The 23,458-nt window shown below is 49.0% G+C and overlaps 2 protein-coding genes across 7 annotated transcripts in view; one reads left to right on the plus strand and one right to left on the minus strand.

Moving 5' to 3' along the window:
• The window catches only part of CRTC1 (CREB regulated transcription coactivator 1), a 97,658-nt gene extending 82,301 nt beyond the window's left edge, over positions 1–15,357 (plus strand). For all 5 annotated transcript variants that reach the window (XM_077331603.1, XM_077331604.1, XM_077331605.1 and 2 more), the window contains 2 exons: positions 6,923–7,103; positions 7,662–15,357. In XM_077331603.1, coding sequence (XP_077187718.1) covers positions 6,923–7,103; positions 7,662–7,873 — 393 coding nt within the window. In that variant the 3' untranslated portion in view covers positions 7,874–15,357. The remainder of the gene's footprint in view (positions 1–6,922; positions 7,104–7,661) is intronic.
• COMP (cartilage oligomeric matrix protein) overlaps positions 15,345–23,458 on the minus strand; it is a 90,777-nt gene continuing 82,663 nt past the window's right edge. For both annotated transcript variants that reach the window (XM_077331601.1, XM_077331602.1), the window contains exons 17-19: positions 19,087–19,259; positions 17,055–17,194; positions 15,345–16,368 (exon numbers count right to left, since the gene is read on the minus strand). In XM_077331601.1, coding sequence (XP_077187716.1) covers positions 16,319–16,368; positions 17,055–17,194; positions 19,087–19,259 — 363 coding nt within the window. In that variant the 3' untranslated portion in view covers positions 15,345–16,318. The remainder of the gene's footprint in view (positions 16,369–17,054; positions 17,195–19,086; positions 19,260–23,458) is intronic.

A 23,458-nucleotide genomic window follows, 5' to 3' on the forward strand; every position in this document is an offset into this window, starting at 1 on the left:
AAATGCCATTTTGGGCTGTATCAACAGAGGCATCACATCAAAATCACAAGATGTCATAGTCCCATTGTATACGGCACTGGTCAGACCACACCTGGAGTACTGTGTGCAGTTCTGGAGGCCTCACTTCAAGAAGGACGTAGATTAAATTGAAAGGGCACAGAGGAGAGCGACGAAGATGATCTGGGGCCAAGGGACCAAGCCCTATGAAGATAGGTTGAGGGACTTGGGAATGTTCAGCCTGGAGAAAAGGAGGTTGAGAGGGGACATGATAGCCCTCTTTAAGTATTTGAAAGGTTGTCACTTGGAGGAGGGCAGGATGTTTCTGTTGGCTGCAGAGGAGAGGACACGCAGTAATGGGTATAAACTTCAAGTACAACGATATAGGTTAGATATCAGGAAAAAAAATTTCACAGTCAGAGTAGTTCAGCAGTGGAATAGGCCGCCTAAGGAGGTGGTGAGCTCCCCCTCACTGGCAGTCTTCAATAAAAGGTTGGATACACACTTTTCTTGGATGCTTTAGGATGCTAGGGCTAATCCTGCGTTGAGCAGGGGGTTGGACTAGATGGCCTGTATGGCCCCTTCCAACTCTATGATTCTATGGATGTGGGTTTAGAGGGGATGCTTATTAAATTTGCAGACTATACTAAACTGGGAGGGGCAGGAAACACAACTGAAGACAGCAGCAGAATACAGGATGATCTTGATAGGCTTGAGAAGTGGGCTAAACTGAATAAAATGAAGTTCAATAGGGACAAAAGTTAGTAGGAATAACCAAATACACCAGTATAAGATGGGGAGACTTGTTTTGGCAGTAGTATGTGCAAAAATGATCTAGGAGTATTAGTAAACCATACATTGAACATGAGTCAGCAGTGTGACTCAGTGGCTAAAAAGGCAAATGGGATTTTGGGCTCAAACTGAGTATCGTGTCCAGATCATGGGAGGTTCGGCCTCACTTGGAGTACTGTGTTCAGTTTTGGGCACCCCAGTTGAAGAGGGATGTTGACAAACTGGAACATGTCCAGAGAGGGCAACAAAAATGGTGAGGGGTCTTGAGACCAAGACATATGAAGAAAGGTTGGGGGAGCTTGGTCTGTTTAGCCTAGAGAAGAGACAACAAAGAGGGGATCTGATAACCATCTTCAAGTATTTAAAAGGGTGCCATATGGAGGATGGAGCAGAATTGTTCTCCTTTGCCCCAGAGGGACAGACCAGAACAAATGGGATGGAATTAATTCAAAAGAAATTCCATCTAAACATCCGGAAGAAGTTCCTGACAGTTAGAGCAGTTTTTCAGTGGAACAGGCTTCCTCGGGAGGTGGTGGGTTCTCCATCTTTGGAAATTTTTAAACAGAGGCTAGATAACCATCTGACGGAGAGGCTGATTCTGTGAAGGCAAAGGGGTGGCAGGTTACAGTAGATGAGCGATTGGGATGTGAGTGTCCTGCATAGTGCAGGGGGTTGGACTAGATCACCCACGAGATCCCTTCCAACTCTATTATTCTATGATTCTAGGTCAGTTTCTTGCATGGAAACAATAAATGTATCCTGGAAAAAATCTGTTTAACGTAATATATTTCTTGTAAAGCCTTGGAGGAGGAGTGTGTCTCAAGGCTTAAGTAAATCCCACTCAGGGCAACTGTCCTGCCCTTGAGTACCTCCTCATCCAACCGGCTTGCCTGTCTGACCAGCAGCCAGCCAGTTGCCTTCCATCTCCCAGCCCTGCCTTCCACTTCCCTCAGAGGCTGTAAATCCCTGCTGTCTGAGAGCTGCCCCTGCTGGTGAGTTCCCTTCCCAAGTCCTGGGGGGAGGGAAAGGCCATCTGCAGAGTTCTTCCACCACAATCCCCAATCTAATGCCCATTGTATTACTGAATGCAATGGGCTTGGCCCCTAGTCTTTAACAGCTTGTGCTGTTACAATAATTGTCAATACAGACTGGTATCCCCATACCTATGTGAGCCTGTGGCTCACTATTACTCACTATACTATTAATATATATAAGGACTTGTCACTGATGAAAGAATCTCACTGAAAACGGACATTACCTGGATTCCATTTTTGACAGAAGTCCTAAAGAATAAAGAAACAAGGAAAACTACATTTTTCTTTCTTTTATAAATATATCATATTGCCAGTGGATAGGTCTGTTTCTCTCTGTTTGGTTTAATTATTAGAACGTCCTTCTTATATTCCTGTTAAAATAATTGAGCAAGAGCTAGTTGGGTGATGAGTGGGCAGGGGCAGGTGTCCCAATTGTCCCAAAGTCCGGACAGTCCCTGCCCCCAACAGGTCTGGCCAAGAGCGCTCTGGCAAACTCACTGCTATTTCACTCCTGGCCACCCCGGTTCAACGGTGCGTGCAGCGGAGAGGGATGGCTGCTCTCCCCCCTGGGCCAGGAAGCTCTCCTGTGGCCTCACAGAGGCCAAGGAAGGGCTTCCCAGCCCAGCGGTAAGTGCAGTGGAGAGGGATAGCTTCCCTTACCCCCTATCTGCCACTGCCTCTCCCAGAAGCCGGAACCGAAAATCCCTGGCCAGCCTTAGAGACACAGTGCCAGCCCTTCCCCACTTCCTCTCTCTTTCCTCCATCTTTCCTTTCTACCTCTTCATACATCTCTCTCTCTCTCTCTCTCTCTCTCTCTCTCTCTCTCTCTCTCTCTCTCTCCCCCTCTCCCTCCCTCCCTCTCCCTTCCTCTTTTTCTATCCCTCTCTTGCCCTTTCTTTCTCATTTTCTATCACTCTTTTACTTTTTCTCTCTATATATATATATGTATTTCTCTCCTTCTACCCCTCTTCCTTTACTTTTCTCCCTCTCTTAATTTCTCTCTCTTTCATTCTCTCTCTTTATCTCTACTTCTCTCTCTGTCTTTTTCTCCTTCTCTTTCTATATTTCTCTCTATCCTGTCTATCTCTCTCTCTTACTTTCTTTCCCACTACGTATATTTCTGGCTAACACTCTCTTTTCCTTCTCTCTTTTTTTTCTCTTTTCCTTCTCTTTTTCTATCCTCTTTCTCTTAATCCCTTTCTACCTCCCTCTCTCTTTGCTATTTTCCCCCTGCCCCCATGTAGCCTCAGCTACAATGGGCTTTAATTCTAGTATATATAGTTATGTCTGTACATGAGTTATCTATAATTCTGCTGTGATCTCAGAGAATGAATCAGAACATCTCCATAGAGAGCCAGCTTGCTGTAGTGTTTAGGAATGGCAGCTTGTAATCCAGAAAGTTGGATTTGATTCCCCCTTCCTCTGCCACATTCAGCCAGCTCAGTAACCTTGGGCCAGTCACCATCTTGTTAGAGCTGTTCTCATAGAACAATCCTGTCAGAACTCTCTCAGTCCCACATACCTCCCAGGGTGTCTGTTGTGGGGGGATGAAGGGAAAGTGATTGTAAGCTGCTTTGAGACACTTTTGGGTAGTGAAAAGCGGGGTATAGAAACCAACTCTACTACTTAATGATTCCAGGTGCAGAAATGAAAGAAATTTCTACAAACGTTAGAAACCCTCACTTACATAAAAATCCCAAAAAATAATGATAATTGGGGGGGGGGAGTTTATGTTGTGCAGTACTTCAGGATATGGTACATTTTTTAAAATTATTATTATCCTTTAATTTATATCCCGCCTCCCCCCAGAGGCTCGAGGCGGGTCACATAAAATCAATCCCCTAAAAACAGTAATAAGAACAATAAAACATAGTACATTAATCACAACAAGGCAAGACAAGAATGGCGGCCAGATTCATGCAACTAACCCAATTTCCATAACCCCACTAAAGGGAAGAAAAAAGGGGGGCTGATGGCACATGCAACCGCCACATTTGGGGGGGGGCAGATCTCCCTTGCTGCCTAGCCTCAACCAAAAGCCTGGCAGAAGAGCTCCGTCTTGCAGGCCCTGCGGAACGCTGAAAGTTCCCGCAGGACCCACAGCTCTTCCGGGAGCTCATTCCACCAGGTCGGAGCCAGGACCAAAAAGGTCCTTGGGGCCGGAATGGCCAATAGGTTAGCCCCTCGCAGAGCGTAAGGCCCTGGGGGGGGGGGGAATAGGGTGATAGGTGGTCCCTCATATATGCTGGGCCCAGACCACGGATGGCCTTGAAGGTCAAAACCAAAACCTTGAACCTGATCCGGAATATAACCGGTAACCAGTGCAGCTGCCTCAGCACTGGCTGGATATGGGCCCTCCAAGGTGTAGCTGTCACTGCTTCCAAACATCTGGTGAATGGTTCCGGGGAAGAGTCCGGGTGGCCATCCATGAGGAGAAAGAGCTGGCTGTCATCAGCATACTGATGGCAACTCAGCCCATAACTCCGCACCAGTTGAGCCACAGGGCGCATAAAGATGTTAAATAATGTGGGGGAGAGCACCGAGCACTGTGGGGAGTGACAAGGCTTTATCCACAAAGTAGCTCGCAAATGCCTCACACCTGATGGCCAATTTCCTACTATTTTGGCGCCCTTCCCCCAGGGCGGTGAGAGATCGAACAACCCTAAATAGTCGAGCTGGGCGAGAGCTAGCAGCTCCCAGATGCAATTTCACTGCCATCTCATACGCCCTCGTAAGCGTGCGATGAGATGTTCTTGTAGCCTCGTCACAAGACTTCCGCCACACTCGCTCTAGTTGTCTCAATTCCCTCTTATTCTCCCGGAGCTCCCCAGTATACCAGGGTGCCCGTTTCAGTCAAGGGCAGAGAGGACGTCTAGGAGCAATTTTGTCTATGGTGGCTGACAGACAGGACTGCCAGTCCTCCACCATGGCCACCAGCGAGATGCTGGGAGGTTTCAGGTCCTGCAGAGCATTCTGGAAACCAATTGGATCCATATCTTGGGGTACTTGTGGATTGTAAGCTAAACTTAAGCAGGCAGTGTGATGCAGCGGTAAAAAAGGCAAATGCCATTTTGGGCTGTATCAACAGGGGCATCACATCAAAATCACAAGATGTCATAGTCCCATTGTATACGGCACTGGTCAGACCACACCTGGAGTACTGTGTGCAGTTCTGGAGGCCTCACTTCAAGAAGGACGTCGATAAAATTGAAAGGATACAGAGGAGAGCAACGAGGATGATCTGGGGCCAAGGTTGAGAGACTTGGAAATGTTCAGCCTGGAGAAAAGGAGGTTGAGAGGGGACATGATAGTCCTCTAAGTATTTGAAAGGTTGTCACTTGAAGGAGGGCAGGATGCTGTTTCCGTTGGCTGCAGAGGAAAGGACGTGCAGTAATGGATTTAAACTACAAGTACAACGATATAGGCTAGATATCAGGGGGGGGAAATTTCACAGTCAGAGTAGTTCAGCTGTGGAATACGCTGCCTAAAGAGGTGGTGAGCTCCCCCGCACTGGCAGTCTTCAAGCAAAGGTTGGATACACTTGGATGCTTTAGGATGCTTTGGGCTGATCCTGCGTTGAACAGGGGGTTGGACTAGATGGCCTGTATGGCCCCTATGATTCTATAAGTCTTCTTGGGCAGGCAAAAATACGCCCGCCGCCCAACTAGGGAGGGGGTGGATTCTTGGTCCGAGACTGCAGGGTGTAGTGGCTGACCATGGTACGGCCAAGGCCGTATCCAGAACCACCTCTATCCCAGCCCCAAAAATCAGGTCAAAGGTGTGGCCGGCCTGATGGATGGGCCCAGGAACAAGTTACGAGAGCCCCATGGACGACACTAGGTCCGAGCCAAGTCCCGGAGACGGCGCCTCCGCATGAACATTGAAGTCCCCCAAGTTTATAAGCCTGGGGAACTGCAAAGCCTAGACGGCCGCCACCTCCAACAGGCTCGGCAGGGCATCTGGTGACGCGTTAGGCGGGCAGTATACCAACCAGATGGCCAAGCTCTCAACCGAGTCCAACCCAATACCGACACACTCCACTCCCCGGATTTCAGGAGCTGGGAGAGCCCTGTAGGAGAAGGCCTCCCAGACCAAGATTTCCCCTTCCCCCCTCCCCTGCTATGGACCCGGGGTTGGTGGAGGACCGCAAAACCTGGGGGGGCAAGTTCTTTTAAGACGACCGTTTCTCCGCCCTGCACCCAGGTCTTAGTGATGCACGCAAGGTCAACTTTTTTACTATTGAGAACCCCCTGAGACATTCTTGGGGCTTTGAGAAACCCCAGAAGTGGCACAATTATGCAGAATACAGTTGGGAAGTATATGCCCACTCAGGGCCCCTCCCCTTCCCATCCCCTCCAGGCCCATCATTAGCCATTTGGGGCAGGTCAGGTCAACATGACTATATGTGGTCATATCACCTGATAAGTATTTAACATTTAAAAAATATTAATTAAGCAACTCCCTTTGAGAAACCCTTTCAGGGCTGTCAAGAAACCACCAGGTTTATGAAACTCTGGTTGAGAAAACTTGGGATATGGTATTGCATTGGCCAGGTAAGCCCACACAACCACACTTCCTGCAGTGCACAAAACACTCATCCTGTTTGCCTCAGGAGTCAGTCCTCCTGATGAACATGCTATTGTGTAAGGCTCCCCCCAGGTCTTGTTGCAGCAAGGCAGGATAAGAAGAGCAAAGGCTGGAGGGCACCCGTGGGGGCAAGAAAAGGAGATGCCAGGTGAGAAGACATTCTTACATGGGCAGTCCAAGACAACCCCCCTCCAAAAATTTCTGAGGAGGAGTAGAACAGCCCCCCATCTCCAGACATCCTCAAGACTGTGAGGGGAGGAGCAGAGCCAGGCCTACAGATGAGGAATAGGTTGCATACACGAGGCAAAAATCAGCACCCTTTGATAGAATCCTTATTCTGGGTATTCTGAAATGATCCTCTCTAGAAGTGCCACAGGCCTGCAGCCCAGCAAGGCCAGAAGCTGATCCTGAGATCAACTTCCAACCCTCCCCATTGGCAAGTCGCAACGAGGGGTGGTTGGTGGGCGAACCGGGCAATGGGGTCACATGCCGCTAACTCTTTGCCTTTGCAGCTCGAGCAGTTCAACATGATTGAGAACGCCATCAGCTCCAACAGCCTGTACAGCCCGTGTTCCACCCTCAACTACTCCCAGGCGGCCATGATGGGGCTCACGGGGAGCCACGGGAGCCTGCAGGACTCCCAGCAGCTCAGCTACGCCAGTCATGGGAACATCCCAAACATCATCCTGACAGGTGAGGCTCATTGGAAGAGGGCAGCTCCCCCCCTTCAGAACTTGACAGGTGCATGGGAGTATATGCATGCTCATCCACAAACCCTGATTTAAAGAAAAAAACCTATGTGTTTTAAATAATGATAATTGTGGATTAAAAAAACCCCCACCAACCAAGATCAATAACGGATAAGTGGAACCCTGTTTCCCTCACTCACCGAACTGGGGTGGGGGCTGTTTAGGCAGAGAAAGGTGGGTTGTGAAGAGATGGGGAGGAGAGGAGAAATCGGGAGGGAGGCACCCCAAGAGTTTTAAATCTGATGAAGTCAATGGGTGACACATCTAGCTGTGTTTGGAGAGTCCAGCATTGGCTGATCTTCAGAACAGAATGGAATATTTGATTTCTATACTGCCTCTCCTCTTATAGGACAGGGGTGGCTGGGTCTCATCGGAATTGTAGTCCACAGGAAAGTCACCGTTTGGCCACCCCTGCCCTATAAGAGTGGTTCACAAGACTGGCTTTTGGTATGTCTGATCCAAGTCTGCTCTCTTCCTGTCTCTTCTCATCTCACCCCCACAGTGACAGGAGAGTCTCCTCCCAGCCTTTCGAAGGACCTGACAAGTTCTTTGGCCGGCGTAGGGGATGTCAGTTTTGACTCAGATTCACAGTTCCCACTGGACGAACTTAAAATCGACCCCTTGACCTTGGACGGGCTGCACATGCTCAACGATCCGGACATGGTCCTTGCCGATCCTGCCACAGAGGACACTTTCCGGATGGATCGGCTGTAGAGGCAGAGGAAGAGAGAGAGAGAGAGAGAGAGAGAAACCAGACGGTATCCCAGAACATCTGTGCCATTCTGGGAGAGAGGGGGGAGGACTGGCCCAACTTGATTTGGAGCAGCAGCAGCAGCATCACCGTGTTCCATTAGCAGAGCTCATTTTGACATGCTGTCCCACTCCCCTCCCCAGTGCTGTGTTTAACCCTTCACACACCCCTCGGGATTGGGAGAGAATGCTTTGCCAAGTCCTCCATATTCCTTTTCCTCCTTCTGCCACCAAAGTTCCACTATCTGGTTTCTTTTTATCCTTTGCACTAAAGGTTCTTTTTTGGGAGGGTCAGAGGAGGTTGGTCTCCCCCCTCCCCCTTTCTTCCAAGGCAGACTGAGTTGTCCAGAAAGTAAATGACTAATATATTGGGGTGGGGTTTTTTGTTATTCTTTGTATTGCCATATGTAAATTACCAAGTCTTTGGTTTCTGTTACAGAAACAGCCATCTCCGCATGGAAGCATGAGTGCTTGCGGGGAAGAAGTGGGGAGCAGTGGCTTAATGAATTTCAGCCTCTCCGCATGAATCCTAAACTCTTGTCAATGTTGCTTTTCCCCTATGGAGGGATAAGGTGGTGGTGGTGGGGGGGTAACCATGGAGTCCTTTTGCTCTGTGACCGTCCACAATTATTTCCCGAAATTCTGCTGTTTAAGTGTGCTTTCCAAGGAGCACAGTGGCTCATGCCTTCCTGTCCCCCTTCTTTTCTGAGTCTGTTTCCTTTCCATTGTCTGGATGCGCAAGCAGCAGCATCATGATGCCTACGGCACCTATGGAAAAAACACTGCTATTCACTGGCCGGGGTTGCAGGCAGGCCAGAGCCTTCTCTTCTGAACTGCAAGCACATGACAACATTCTTTGGTCCAGGGCCAGGATGGGGGTGGGGGGAGGGGCAGTCCTTTTTCAATTGCACTGGTGGCTTCCATCACTTCATTACCTGCAGGAGATGACTCTTTATCTCTTTAAAAACATGCAACCTTTTGCATGGAAAGTGTAATTTTTGTCTGGTATAAACTCTGTATTGTGCATGAAGTTATCTGGCTGGTACATAGAAGCGGAATCCGGTAGGGCTGGACAGGTTTGTAAGGCCCGACCCAGCAAGCCGTGGGGGTTGGGTTCTTCCTTGCCACAGACCAGGGGTCCCCAACATTGTGCCCGCCAAGTGGGCGGGGCTAGGTGGGGCTTTTGCCCAGCAAATTCTGATTGACATTGGGAGACGTGATCGGCTGCGCAGATTTTATTTAAAAATTGCTTTGACAATGGGTGCCACCACACCACAAGCATCTTCACTGTGTGACTGAAGGTGAGCCGTGGCAGCCATTTTGTGGCTGGCTGCACCTCATGCCATGGGGGCAGCCTCATTACAGCTGCACCCACCACACTGTATCAGAATTGCAAAGATGCCTGCAAGCTTAAAAAGGCTGGGAACCCCTGCCCTAGACTTTGGGAGTGCCAGGGCACAACCTGGACACTGTTGGGCCTCCTTAGCTATTTACCCAAAGGAGACCCGAGTCATATGCAATGGAGCAAGGGGAGTTGTAATTGGTTTATTTTCAGTGGAAGAGACAAACTCGTCATCCCCTAACTCCCCAGCATGGATGACAGGTGAGGCTTTAGTGCACTTAATCCAACATGCAGGGTGAATTTTGCCAAGAGATTGGCTTGAGACGATTGGGTGGAATGTTCCATTTTCTCTGCTTTCCATTGTAAGAAGGGGAATCCCTGAGCCAGGTACAAATAGTCCTCTGTGCATGAGGTTGCCATCCTCTAGATAAGTTCTGGAGTTCCCCAGAATGACAGCTGATCTCCAGACGGCAGTTCCTCTGGAGGAAATGGCTGCTTTGGAAGGTGGGATTTTAGACATTGTACCCTATTCAGGACCCTGCCCTCCCCTCCTCCATAAGATCAACTCCCAGATCTCCAGGAATTTCCCTGGCCAAGGTTGGCAACCCTATCTGTGCAGCTTGCACCAAGTCTTCTCTCGTTCATCTGAACTCGCTATGTGAAAGGTGAAATCCTCAGCCCATAATTTAGTGTGTGGTTTCTCTCATCTAGGGGCTCCAGGTGAAATCCTCTCTGAGCAGCCCTACCTAACTCCCCAGTTCATGTGCTACGACCGTTTGGTCGAATGCTGACCTGCTTTTGGCCTGATCAACCGGGTGGGTCCTGGTTCTTGTTCCCGGAGTAGAATTGCTCTAAAATTAGCCGGCTTTGATGCCTTGCATGGAACTCTTCTTAGAAAAAATGTCCCCTCCTTCTTGTGTCAGATGCCTAGGTCTTGCCACCATGCTTGCCAGAGGGGCAGGGAGAGAGTTAAGGTTCAGATGAGGTGGCAGTGGTTGGCTAGTTGTAGGGAGCAGGAGTGGAAATCGCCTTTGATACTTTGATCCCCATAGCCCTCCAAACTAGGGTTAGGGAGTAATACTCAACTCATTCTGCCTAGCCTGTCGGCTCAAGGCAGCTGACCTGACCAGTTTCCTTGCAGTGTCTCCTTTTGACTGAGAGCTAGGCATGCAGAATGTGAGCCCCCTGCAGGTATCCGGTGGGTCCCCAATTCAGGAGATGCTGTGGGTTCAGATCCCGCTATCCTCTCCCCTCCCCTCCCCTCCCCTCCCCTTCTCATAGTGGTAGCTATGTGTCCGTGTACTCCCAGGAGCTGTTTTGTTTCAAGGATCCCTCTCACTGCCCCTTTGGGAGGACACATTTGCCCAACATTTCATCTGTGCCATTTTGTTTTTTGTTTTATATTTTTTTGCACTAAGGAAAAGTGATAATAGATTTGTGTTCTCGTTCATTTTGGTTTTTATTATGTACAGTCTTGTAATTTCTTCTGTGTAACTCTCTTTGATGAGATTCAAAAACCTCCCCCCCTTTCCTTTTTTGGTTCCTGAGACTTTTCATTAAAAAAAATATCAGTATTTTAGCGTGAGCTCTTATGAATGCTCCCAGTGGTCACCTTATTTCAAGTTCTGACTGCGGTTTCCTTTTGTCTGCAGGAAGAACACCTTGATTTGATTTGATTTTAAAAAACCCCAAAATATAAAGCGTAGCACTGGCTGAAGCTACAGCGTTGAGAGGGCACATCTCTTTTTGCGCCTGCCAATACCGAGTTGATTCTTTGGGTTGCTAAAATGCAAAGAGCCGAACCGCTGGCACTCTGCTCTGTTGGGAAACCACAAAATGAAACTCGTCAGTTGGCTTTTTATCTTGGTCCCCCCTCCCCTGCTCCAAGTCTTGTTCTCAAAGCCGTTGGTCAAAATATTTTTTTTGGGGGGGGAGGGCGGGGAACTGAGCTGAAATTAAAGCCAAAATTAAATAACAGATCTTCTAGTTCTGGGGAAGATCTGCAGCTCTGATCACTGCATCAAGGAGGAAACCTTGCTAAGTCGCTCTCCCTCCTTGCCCGTCTCTCATCTTTTCTGCTAAACAAAACCAACCTCCACCTGTACATAGGAAAGCTTTTGTGTATTGATAAACCTGTAAGTAAATATTTTACAAAATGGCCTTAATTTAAAAACATGCGCACCAGGGATGTTTAAAAAGGAAAAAAACCTATTTGGATGCAGTTTGTTGGAATGGGTGGTTGTGGTGGTAATACTGGGATGAGCATTTAGGGACCAGTTGCTTTGGAGAAATATGGGGGGAGGGGAGCAAGAGGCAAAAAGTAAAGAAGGTGGGAGGGCTAGCACAAGGAATTGAAGACTTACGGGGAATGGATCCTCGTGTTCTGTTACAGGGGTGGCCAACCTGGAGAGCCACAATTTAATTCTATTAGTCTCTCTCCAGTTGGTTATATTATTGCTGTGTATATTTAACTTGTTAAGTCTTGAGGAATTGGTTTCAATATAGTTCTAATTTTTTTTTAATTCCTTTTTAAAAAATATCCTTTGGGTTTTAAAACAAAACCAAGGGCATAAAAACCTGGATCCAGAGATTTTCATGCACATCCCTGACCACATATTATAAAGGAATCTTTCCCCTTCCAAACTCAGCTCTACTGGAACTTCCTCCAAAGAGTTTCCCAGCTGGACCCAGCAAGAGCCGTAAGAGACAAGGAGGGGCTTATAAGCCCCTAAATCCCTCCCACTCCTTTTTTTCTGAAGCTGGGGACTAATCTAGTTCCTGCACTGTGATGTCTGAATGTCTGTATCTGACTCCTGTTGGAATGAGATATATACACATATATATATATATATGGTTTATTCAGAATAATTTAGTTCAGAACACAAGAATTCCTTGCAGGTTTACTCAGAATAATTTCCAAGAGGTGGCAGGGCTCTGGTTTTCTTGGCACTGTATTTGCCATGGAATAGATTTTTTTAAACGGAGAACATGCAAAGCACTGGCGTACTCATCGATTAGGGGAAAGTGGGATGTGCCCCAGTCTTTCTCCCACCTAAATTCCAGAACTTTCTCTGCACTGTGGCCATATAGAACATCTCTTCCCAGTCAGGCTTTGACAAGCAGCAGCCAGGGCAGGTTTGTGGAGCTGTAGCAGTGGGGGAGTCGAGGGCCTGTGGGGGCAGTGCAGCAGGGCCAAAAGCAGCGTTCGTTCTTCTTTTGTTATGTGCCAGGGGTGACCAAACTATGGCTCTCTAAATGGCTGTGGACTACAGTTACCCTAGTAGCAGCTCATGGTAATTGTAGTCCCATGGAAATCTAGAGAGCCACAAGGAACAGCCAGTCTGCATTTGATTGCTCCAGTGTTTTTCTTGTTGCAGGTGTTGAAAGAAATACTGCACTTTCAGTCCATGGGGGTTTACATTCCCTGGTCAGCTAAAGTCCCCTCTGGCCTGCCTCATCAGCTTGAGGAGTTTTTGACTCATGGCAGGCCATCGCCTATCCTAGCCCGTGTTCACTTATGCATGCAGACCTGCCATCGTCAATTGTGTATTCTGTTTTTGGATCGATGGATCCTCAACACTCAGAGGCAGTTGACCTCTGAGCACCAGAGGCTGGAGAGAAGCAACAGCCACCAGAGCTTCGTTGCCTTCTCACCCCCATCCTCAGGTTGTGGAGAAGCCGGCCACTATCCTAAGAGAGGGGCACAGGACTAGAGAAGGGCCTTAGGTCTGATCCAGCAGGGCTTTTCTTATCTGGAGGGAGGGACATCAGACATGCATACCCCTCCAAAGGTGAACTTAGGGGTCTGTTCAAAATGTTGCATGTGCAGGCAAGACGCAGGCGGTGTCAACCGCAGCTGCTATTGCTGAGGCTTCCTGCATGCTAGCAAACTACTTGCTCGTGCTTGGCTGAGCTGTTTGAAAAATCCTTCCCTTGTACAGATGGGGCCCATTTTTGTTCTTTTTTTTTTAAAGTTTGCTTTTCGAAGGAAAAAAAGGCCTCAAGACTGAAGTGTCTTCTTTTTCCGTTTTCTGGTTTGTCTTGCTTTTGATGGTCAAACTGTTCCATGCCTGAAGTTGCCAGCAGAAACTTTGAAAACAACCATCTTGGGATCCCTTGCTCAGTGCTTGATTTGTGCCATACTCTTCCCCCCCCCCCCAATCTGCTAAGGCAGCAGTTTTCAAACCATGCACCAGGGAGCCCTGGGGTAGTTTGGACCCTTGGGAGGAAATGCCCCAGCAAGATGACTGGCTTGCCTTAAAATCCGCCCCCCCCCCCCCCCCGCTCTTAAGCAGAATCCTCTGTAAGCTGCCAGGCTTTCTTGGAGGATGGGGGAAAGTGGGGGATTTTGCTTAGCAACCCTCATAATTAGAAGACTTTCTCCTTAGGGGTGGCCAAACTGTGGTTCTCCAGAGGTCCGTGGACTACAATCCCCATGAGCCCATCAGCATGTGCTGGCAGGGGCTTATGGGAATTGTAGTCCATGGTCCTCTGGAGAGCCACAGTTTGGCCACCCCTGCCTTAGGAGAAAGAAACACGGTTTGGAGAAACCTCTTTGGAACGCTCTAATTCCCACTCCCAACCCCACTACTTGTAATGCCGAACGCACTCAGATTGAAGGGTTACGGAGACAATGTGAAACAGCAATTTAATATTTATATATGTGTTCCTTTTTAATTAAATGAACAGGAGAAAGAAATAAGTGGGCACACGTCTGTCACCTATTCTTCAATGGCCACCAGTTTAACACAGTGTATTATAAAGCATTTCTACCTTTTTTAAATTAAAAAGGATCATTTATTTATGTGGCATTTTTATATATTGCAAGCAAATGGTGAGGGGGCAGTATCTGACACTACATTGAGGAACTTGCTGGTCTGTGTTGTGTGTTGTATTTATTTGTCTATGCGGAAGGATGGGGTCGCTTTTAGCTGTAATGTATAATTGCTTTATCTAAGGTGGCATTCCACGAAATCTCTTTGATTCACAGTGTCACCTGTCCCTGAAGCATGGACCTCAGGAGAGCTCCGTGCATTGGCAAATGGGACCTCCACATGCCAGAGGGGGAGACATCATTGCCAGGCAAACAGATCTGTAGGATCTAGCCTGTAAATCTCTATCTATATAAAAATCCATGAGCTCAGCCAATTTTTAACTGATTAAGAAAGGCATACAGAAAGCAAAATATACTCATCTGGTGCATTAAGCCAGAGCACAAAGAGTGATCTTAGGCCAGGCGTTAAATAACAGACCAACTTCTCTTGCCTCTATTCTGTATCCTGTCCAATGTGTTGCATCAGATGCTTTCTGATGTTTTCCACACGGGGTTGTGGAACCCAAAAGCAGATAAAGCAATATATCCAGGATTAATTTCCCCTCAAGATAACAAAGGTTTTTGTAATTACTGCAGTCTAAGTCATCAGCTGGGATGCAACATAGGGTGGTCTTTGGTAGGGATGGGCACAAACCAGCCGACAAGCTGAAGTTTTCCTGTCAAGGACGAACTCTGCAGAAACCTGTGAGTGTAAAATGAGTGAGGCAGAGGAGGAGGGAAGTGGAGTTTATCCCAATGTAATCTTGGCTGTGTGTAGCAGCTTCTCTTTCAGATAGGCGCATATATATATATGGACAATGTTTCACTTTTCCCCCTGTATTTTCAGATTGCGTACCATCCTGTTCTTTACAGATACAATTTTTCCCCCGAACCATAACAACTCGTGGAATGACTTTACTGATATATGCAAATCCTACCATTTGAACTACAGGTTTTCGGGGGGAGGGGGGGGAGGCAGGAGCACAGGAATGCTGGAACCTAGAAGCTATTTAATTAATTAATTGTGGCTTTCTCTCGGCAAAAAAACAAAACCCAGAACCCTGAAGGTGGCTTTGTAAGCGTGTGTGTTTTTTCCTTCTTTTCGCGAACTTTAAGAACATGATGATGTGAAAACAAACAAAAAACAGCGCAATTCTATGTACATTCTTTTTCAATCTCTTTATTTTTTGTTCGTTTTGTTTCCTTATTTTTCTGTGAAAGCTTTTGGTCTTTGTAACTTTGCATTATTTGTACATGAAAAAATGTAATAAAGTTCAACTGTTTTTCTCTCTGGCCGCCTAGCTATGTTTTTCTGAATAAGTGTGGGGTGGGGTGGGGGGGGAGTTTCCTCCATTAAATTTAAAGATCTTTTTGTGGGGTTGCTTTGCTTTATGTGATCTCAAACTACAGAACTTTCTTTCCCAACAGCGTCAGATCTTAAAATACAGGCCATTTTGGTAAACAAAATGGTTAATAACTCTTTCTTTAAAAAATCCTGAAAATGCTGTGTTCATCTTCTTTCTTTTTGTACAACCCCGGCTTCATAATTAGAGTGGCAGGGGTGGGAACTGGTAAATGCAGTCTGATTGAGATTCGTGACTCTTCACATGAGCTATGCAATTCTTGAACTTTCAAAACCTACTGTGCTTTGTTCTGTTTTCCCTTGGGGGAAACAGAATGTAGGCACAACACTATCAAATTTGTATGATTAAGCCTTCCCCTCCCCTAGGTGTGAGAGGAAGTGTTACCAGGAGGCCTGTGTTTCTGAGTGAGCGATGCTTCTTAAGTGTACCGCCTCATCAGAAATCCAGAGCATCGACTCATGCAGAGGTGCAACAGAAAGCCTCACCCAAAGCAGACACAGAACCTAATTTTGGCCATGCAGTGTAGTTTGAAAGAGGCCAGGCCAGAGCAGGAGTTTATGCAGAGACCTGGTCAGCTGACTCTTCTATAGGTGACTAATTCAAGCTGGCAGGAGCATTAATTATTGGGATGGGGGTGCTGCCATGTGCTAGCAGTTCCCTCACAGCTCCCTAAGTGCATGTCCCCCCAGGAAGGTTAGATGCTCTTCCACACTGCAGAACAAACAACTCCCTTTCCAAACCCAGCAAGTTCCTGGAAGGCTTTGAAGAAAGATCTCTGTGGGGGAAATGATAACCTGAGGCACAGTTCACAACTGAATATACCGCAACAAAGCAGCAAATGTAGCAAGAGTCTCTCAGGCGAATCCGAGGGAAGGGAAAGGCCAGAGGCATTAGTAGTCCTGCTGGTTTCGGTACAACTCGTAGTCTTCAGGAATCGTGTCTGGGTGGGAGAAAAAGGGAATTAGAATTCCGTCTGGAGGCAAAACGTGTGTGTGTGGGGGGAGGGGATCTTTCCGACGAAGGAAGAGACCGGTTGGCATGTGGTGCTTGCTGTGTGTATGTATGTGGTGTCTTGTGCTTTGGCAGTTTAGATTCCCCCCCCCCCATATCCATTTGGATTTACAGAGAAGGAATGGCCTCTGGCTGTGTTCAGGGGGTGGATCTGAAACCTGGGTGACAGAGACCACATTCCTCCTGCAGTGCCGAACTATAAGGTAAAGGTAAAGGTATCCCCTGTGCAAGCACCGAGTCATGTCTGACCCTTGGGGTGACGCCCTCCAGCGTTTTCTTGGCAGACTCAATACGGGGTGGTTTGCCAGTGCCGAACTATAAGAGCACATTAATTTAGAGCAGGGGTGGCCAAACTGTGGCTCTCATGATGTCCGTGGACTACAATTCCCATGAGCCCCTTGTAGTCCAGAGACATCTAGAGAGCCACAGTTTGGCCACCCTTGGTTTAGAGCATCACTTAGGGGTAAAGAAAACATCCTAAGAAAGGCACAAAGTGGACTCTTCAGCCATAGCAACCCAGAAGCTGCTTAAAGACCATTTCTGCACAGGGAAAATGGTCGGTAAGCTTCTTTGCCTGCCAAAGGCAGCAGGTGAGGCCTGGTTAGTTCCACTCACCGTTGCAGCGATAACGCAGGTTCGACCAGATGATGTTCTCCTGGGAGAAGCAGAAGACCCCCAGGCGGCCCCCTCTCATCGTCGTGTCAAGGACAACCCCCGTATCGGCAACCATCTCGGAGCCCTCATAAAAGCGAGCCCTGGTGAAGCAGTCCAAAGCAGAGAGGGGATCAAGTATAGTCCTGGCCATGGTGGACTCAAGAACTGGCATGGTGTAACAGGATCAGAGGGACCCAGGTTCAAATCCCCACTTGCCACAGAAGCTGGCTGGATGACCTTGGGTTAGTCACACGCTGTCAGCCTGACCTACCTCACAGTGCTCTTATGAGATAAAGCCTATCAGCGGAGAATGATGTAAGCCACTTTGGGACCTTATTGGGGGGAAAGGAGGGGTCAATAAATAATTTGGAGCTCTGAGGCAAGGATCTGAGGGTCCTCCCAGGCCAGTTTTAAAATGGAACAGAAGATCTACAAAGAGTACACCCCTCGATCTTTGTGCTTTGCAAGTTCCAATTTACTGGGTGTCCCTGGCCCCAGGAAAGTATTATTGGCCTCGACCAGAGCCAGGGCCTTTTTGGCCGGCCTGTTGGAATGAGTTGCCAGCCAAGACTCAGGTCCTATCGTAGCTGACACAGTTTTGAAGGGCCTGCAAGGTGGCACTCTTCCTCCAGGCATATGGTCGAGGCTAAGCTAATGCACAAATTAATATCAGTTGGAGCCCTCCCCCTCCTCCCCACTCTCCTCACTATTGCAAAATGGCTTTAACATCTCTGCCAGATTTGGATTAAAGGAGCATTTGACTGGGTTTTTAACTGGAATGTTTTTATTAATCTGAAATTGTTTTAGATATATTTATATATGTTTTTATTGTTAGACGCCTCAACCCGGTTCCCAGGGAGGGGTAGCCAATAAATCCAAATAACAATTCTGAATCTGTGTCATTCTTTCGTTTCCTTTTTGAAAGATATATAAAAGTTAACCAGTCCTCTGAATCAATCCTAAATGTTTCTTTTCTCTCTCAACCTTACCCACCCTGGCAGGGGCGCAACTTATCATCATGTCCCGGGCCAGGAATCCAGGTGTGACCATTGATGCCTCTCTGACTATGGAGGCACAGGTCAAGTGTTTTTCCACCTTCTCCAGGCTCGACTACTAATGCCCTACCTGTCATCTGAACACCTGGCCACAGTGATCCATGCAACAGTCACCTCCAGAATAGATGACAGTAACTCGCTCTACCCTTGTCCTTGATCCAGAGACTTCAGCTGGTGCAAAATGCAGCTGTCAGGGTCCCCACTGGTTTATCTTGGAGGGCCCGCATCCAGCCTGTGCTGAGGCAGCTGCATTGGCTGCCAATTGCTGTCCGGATCCGGTTCAAGGTTTTGGATTTAACCTTTAAGGTCTTATGCGGGTTGGGACCCACATATCTGAGGGACTGCCTATCATTCTATGCCTCCCACAGGGCCTTACGCTCTGTGGGTGAAAATTTACTGGCCATTCCTGGCCCCAGGGAAAGCATGCCTAGCCTCAACCAGGGCCGGGCCCTTTTTGGTCCTGGCCCCCACCTGATGGAATAAGCTCCTGGGTGAGCTGTGGGCCCTGTGGGAGCTGTCAGCATTCTGCAGGGCCTGTATAATGGAGCTCTTCTGCCAGGTCTGTGATTGAGGCTGGGGCTGGCGAGGTAGATTGACGCTCCCCCCCCCCAGGGTTTGAGTAGTACATCGTTAGACCTCCCTCTCCTCCCCTCTAGTAGTGGGGGTTGGGAGTGGGCTTTCTGCCATGTTTTTCTGATGTCTTTTAATGAGTGTTTTAATGGGGATTTTATAAGACATTGTAACCCGCCACAAACCGGTCAGGGAGTGACGAGGAATAAATCATATAATAACAATAACAGTAACAATAACAACAATAATAATAATTCTGAGGTGGTCTTAAATATCTTTCAGTTTGACTGCCATAACAGGAGGGACTTCTGTCTAGAACTGGTTCATCACACCCAAAAGCGTCACCTCATTTAACCTCCCCTCCTTACCGGATATAGCCCACTTGGGGCCGATGCTGTAAGAACCAGCGGTAGGAAGTCTTGTCCTTCCAGCCAACATTGCGAGGGTCTTTCCACAGCAGCTTGACTTGGTCAGCCGTATCTCCTGTGTGCCACAGTGAATTGCGCAGGTATTCTCCTGGCCCTGTTTTTGACTTCACTGCCTGGGTTCAGTGGGGGGAAGGGAGGAGAGAAAGTCTCATTAGAAATCCAAGGAAGGAAGCAACTGTCTAGATAGATTTGGTGGGACTCCTTTCAGGTTCCTGCTTTCACCTGCAAAGCCCTAAATCAGTGGTCCCCAACCTGCGGGCCGCGGCCCGGTGCCGGGCCGTGAAGGCCATGGCGCCGGGCCGCAGCTCCCTCTCCCCGCCCCCTCGCAGTAAAAAACTTCCCAGGCCGCAAGCTTGCGGCCCGGGAAGCTTCTTACTGCGGGAGGGTGGAGAGAGGGAATCAGGGCCAGGCCGCGCATCGTGCGGGCAGCGCCCGCGGGCGCGGCCGCATGCACAGGAGTGGCCCGATGCACGGGCGCGGCCCGTGGGCGAGGCTCGATGCGCGGCCGTGGCCCGATGCCCTGCCGGTCCCCAGCCTCAGAAAGGTTGGGGACCACTGCCCTAAATGGCTTGGGATCAGTATCTAAGAAACGACCTCCATTCAGCCTTTCACAACCTTTTGACTACGGAGGAGCCCCTGAAGTCGCGTTGCGTGGTTCAGCTGCCTCCGCAAGCACCGAAGCCCAAAGTGGCGCATAGGAGGCCAGCACCCCAGAGAGGAGGGGTGGTGGCATGCCAGCCAGCAGCTGCACGCAGGCATAGAGCTCTGGCTGGCATGTCGCCATCCCTCCTCTCTGCACTGCGCCACTGGCCGCCTCGAGCTTCAGTGATTGCCAAGGCAGCCGAACTGCGCAGAAGCGCACAACCCTTCCCTAAAATAACGGCTCATGCTTCAAGGTGTCAGCTGGCTACACACCTGCGTTAAGAGGCAGGCTCAAGGATGACTGGGGGTGCAGAGCCCTTTCTCAGGCACAGAAACCACGAGAGAACTCATGCTAGGGAGGGGAGCAATGGAAGCAGCTCTCAGAGAGGCTCTCAGACAACAATTTTTTTTCAATTATTATTTATTGAATGTATGGCAAGAAGCACAAGGAACATCTGTGTAAAATGGCTACCATGTAAATTAACAAAATTTAAATTAACAGAAATGTAGAGTCTTCATTGCCTGTTAGGTAAGAGGAAACCTGCTCCCACGGAAATGCAAGATTTTGTGATTTATTTGGCAGCCTCTGTGCACAGCTGCCCTTTGTTTTTCTCGCCCACTGCTGACCCGTGGTGCTTCTTTATATTCAGGGCAGTTTCTGGCATGTTAAAATTCTAATTAAAATATGATAAATCAACAAAATTCCCATGATGCTCCCGTTTCCTGCCACTTGGGAACTGCTCTCTACTTCAAATCCCTTTTCCTGGAGACTAATCAAAGCTTGAGCCACCAATGGACTTTGCAGGGGGTTTACATCTGTCTCTCTCAAATGGTCTATGTGTGATTCTGATCCTCTTCTGCCCCCATCATGAGTTAAGCTATGAGTACGCAATTTTAAGTCTCGATTTCAAATATTTGTATCCTGCCCCCATTGGATTCAAGACCGCTAACAACACACCTGGTTGTGCAAGGACACATAACATCATGAGACCAACCAGAAACAACCTGTCGAATTCTTGGGAGGTTGTGTCTGGTATACCCCTTGTGTGGAGGAGCAGGGAATCAAACCTGGTTCTCCAGATTAGAAGCTGCCACTAGCTTTGAATACTCCACGTCTGTTGTTGCTTGGTTTTTATACCCTGCTTTTCACTACCCAAAGGAGTCTCAAAGCAGCTTATAATTGCCTTGACACCCTGGGGGAGGGGGGGCGGCAGAGAGCTCTGAGAAAACTACTCTCTAAAAATAGCTCTAACAGCACTGTGACAAGTCCATGGACATCCAACTGCCTGCATCAGGAGTAGAGGTGAACTATATCGATCCCTCTTGTGGCGCAGAGTGATAAGGCAGCAGACATGCAGTCTGAAAGCTCTGCCCATGAGGCTGGGAGTTCAATCCCAGCAGCTGGCTCAAGGTTGACTCAGCCTCCCATCCTTCCGAGGTCGGTAAAATGAGTACCCAGCTTGCTGGGAGGTGAAACGGTAAAGACTGGGGAAGGCACTGGCAAACCACCCTGTATTGAGTCTGCCATGAAAACGCTGGAGGGCGTCACCCCAAGGGTCAGACATGACTCGGTGCCTGCACAGGGGATACCTTTTATATTGATTCCACAGCAGCTATTGTCCCCAGCCAAAATTCCCCAGACTAATTAAAAAACTATCGTAATTTGTCCCAAGCAAGTAAAACATCAGCTTTGGCCAAGGAGTGATTTGTAAACAACCCAAAAGGGCAACAAATAGACAGTTTGACAAGACAAATTAGAAACCTAATGGTTGAGCTGCAAAAAAACTGTTTAGTTTAAAATCCAAATATCACAACACCGCCCGCGGCGCTGCGGGCACCGCGGACTAAATAATTCAGTAAGGAGTTCTGGGGCGGGATCTGTCCAGGATGAGGAAGGGTCCGGATTGGACCCTTCATCCGGACAGACAATCGGTGGGACCAATCTGGTCCCTCTGATTCCCAGCCCCAGCAACTGCGAGCCGCGCGCAGCGCGGCTCGCAGTTGTTCCTTTGCCGGCGGCCTGACGCGTCGGAGGCGCAAAGCACCTCCGATGCATCAGGCCGCCCGCAAGGGAGCCCCCGGCAGCTGCGCTCTGCGTGGCTGCCAGGGGCTCCCTGCCCGGCGCCCTGACGTGGCGAGAGGCACAAAGCGCCTCTCGCTGCGTCAGGCTGCCGCTGCCGAAAAACCGCCACCCAGCGGAGGCCCCACCGCGTCAGGCCGCCCATGACGAAAGACCGCCGCATGGGGGAGGCCCCGCCACTCGAGGGAGCCGCCGCCGACAAAAGACCGCCGCCACAAAGCACCCACGATAAAGTAAGTGCGTAGCGCCTGCTGTATTACTCATACAGTGGGCTTTATTACTAGTATTTGTTATAATTCCATGCATATTATTCCTCAAGATTATTCTTCTAGATGGCGGCCGGGACAGTCGTATAACCAGACTGCTCCCACGAAACAACTAGGCCGCCATAAATAACCCACTCAAACCGGCAACTAATTTGGACAACCCCCCCCCCCCAAAAGAAGGAACTCAATATAATAATAACTAGAAAACAAATTAAGCAGCCCCGGTCTCAGAAAGAAACAGACACCACCAATCGCCAACCAGCAAGCAGAACGCAAACGGAAGATAAATGCAAAGAAACCACATAAAAAGAACAGTAAGAAAAGAATAGATTGGAAAGAAAGGTGAGCTCGCATCCCTGGACTGGAAAGAAAGGTGAGCCCCACCTCACCCAAACCAACGGGAGTGAGCCTAACCCCCAAACCCACTGGAGCTCACACTGAGCAACCATCTGGACGGCTGGGGGGGGGGGTTCCTCAAGGTCAGACAACCGGGAGCTGTGCCTGCTATCGCACCGCTTCACCCCAAACTATCGGGGACAAACCATCTTGGGTATGCCGCCACTGCTACACCTGCCCCTGGCCTTTTTGTGCAGTTCGGCCTTGCCATCGCCACTGGGAACGGCCCCTGGATCGCTGGGCTGCTCCTCCTGCCGTGCAGGCCCTCTACAGATCACCCTGGGCCACCCAGCCTCACTATCGCCGCTGGAGGAAATTATCACTCCCGGACTGCCCAACCTAGCCATGGGGCGGAGGGCGCACGGATCACTGCAGAAGACAACCCCCAGGAAGTTGACCTTCCGGCGCAGCAGAGAGAAGCCCTGGCTGACTATTACCAAGACCCATCTGACACCGCGGAGAGCTGGCTCAGCCCCAAGCTGCCGGCCCCTGCCTATGCCTCTCTGAGAACAACCCGAGACCAGCACACGACCCCGCCGTGCGGCTGGAGAGCCCAGAAAGGAAGGACTGACCGGGCTGCTTGGGGGGGGGGGAATTAGCCTGGAACTGACAGTTGGGGGGTGGGTGATGCATAGAGGGGAAATTAGCAATCAATTTATTGCAGAGGATCAGACCGAAATTGCTTGCAGGGGGGAGGGGGGTGGATCAGGGGAAGATCAAACTAAAGCTAAAGCTGATTGTTGACCCAGAAGGACCCGGAAGGACAGGAGGGAATCAACAGGGGGGGGGGAGCAACGGAGAGAGGAGAGAATTACCAATCAATTTATTGGAGAGAAGAATCAGACTGAAACTACTTGCAGGAGAGCGGGGATTGGAGAGGGGGGTATCAAACTAAAACTGATTGTCGATGCAGAAGGGGGGACGGGAG

The sequence above is a fragment of the Paroedura picta genome, chromosome 4 (assembly GCF_049243985.1).
Source record: "Paroedura picta isolate Pp20150507F chromosome 4, Ppicta_v3.0, whole genome shotgun sequence".
Classification (NCBI taxonomy): domain Eukaryota; kingdom Metazoa; phylum Chordata; class Lepidosauria; order Squamata; family Gekkonidae; genus Paroedura; species Paroedura picta.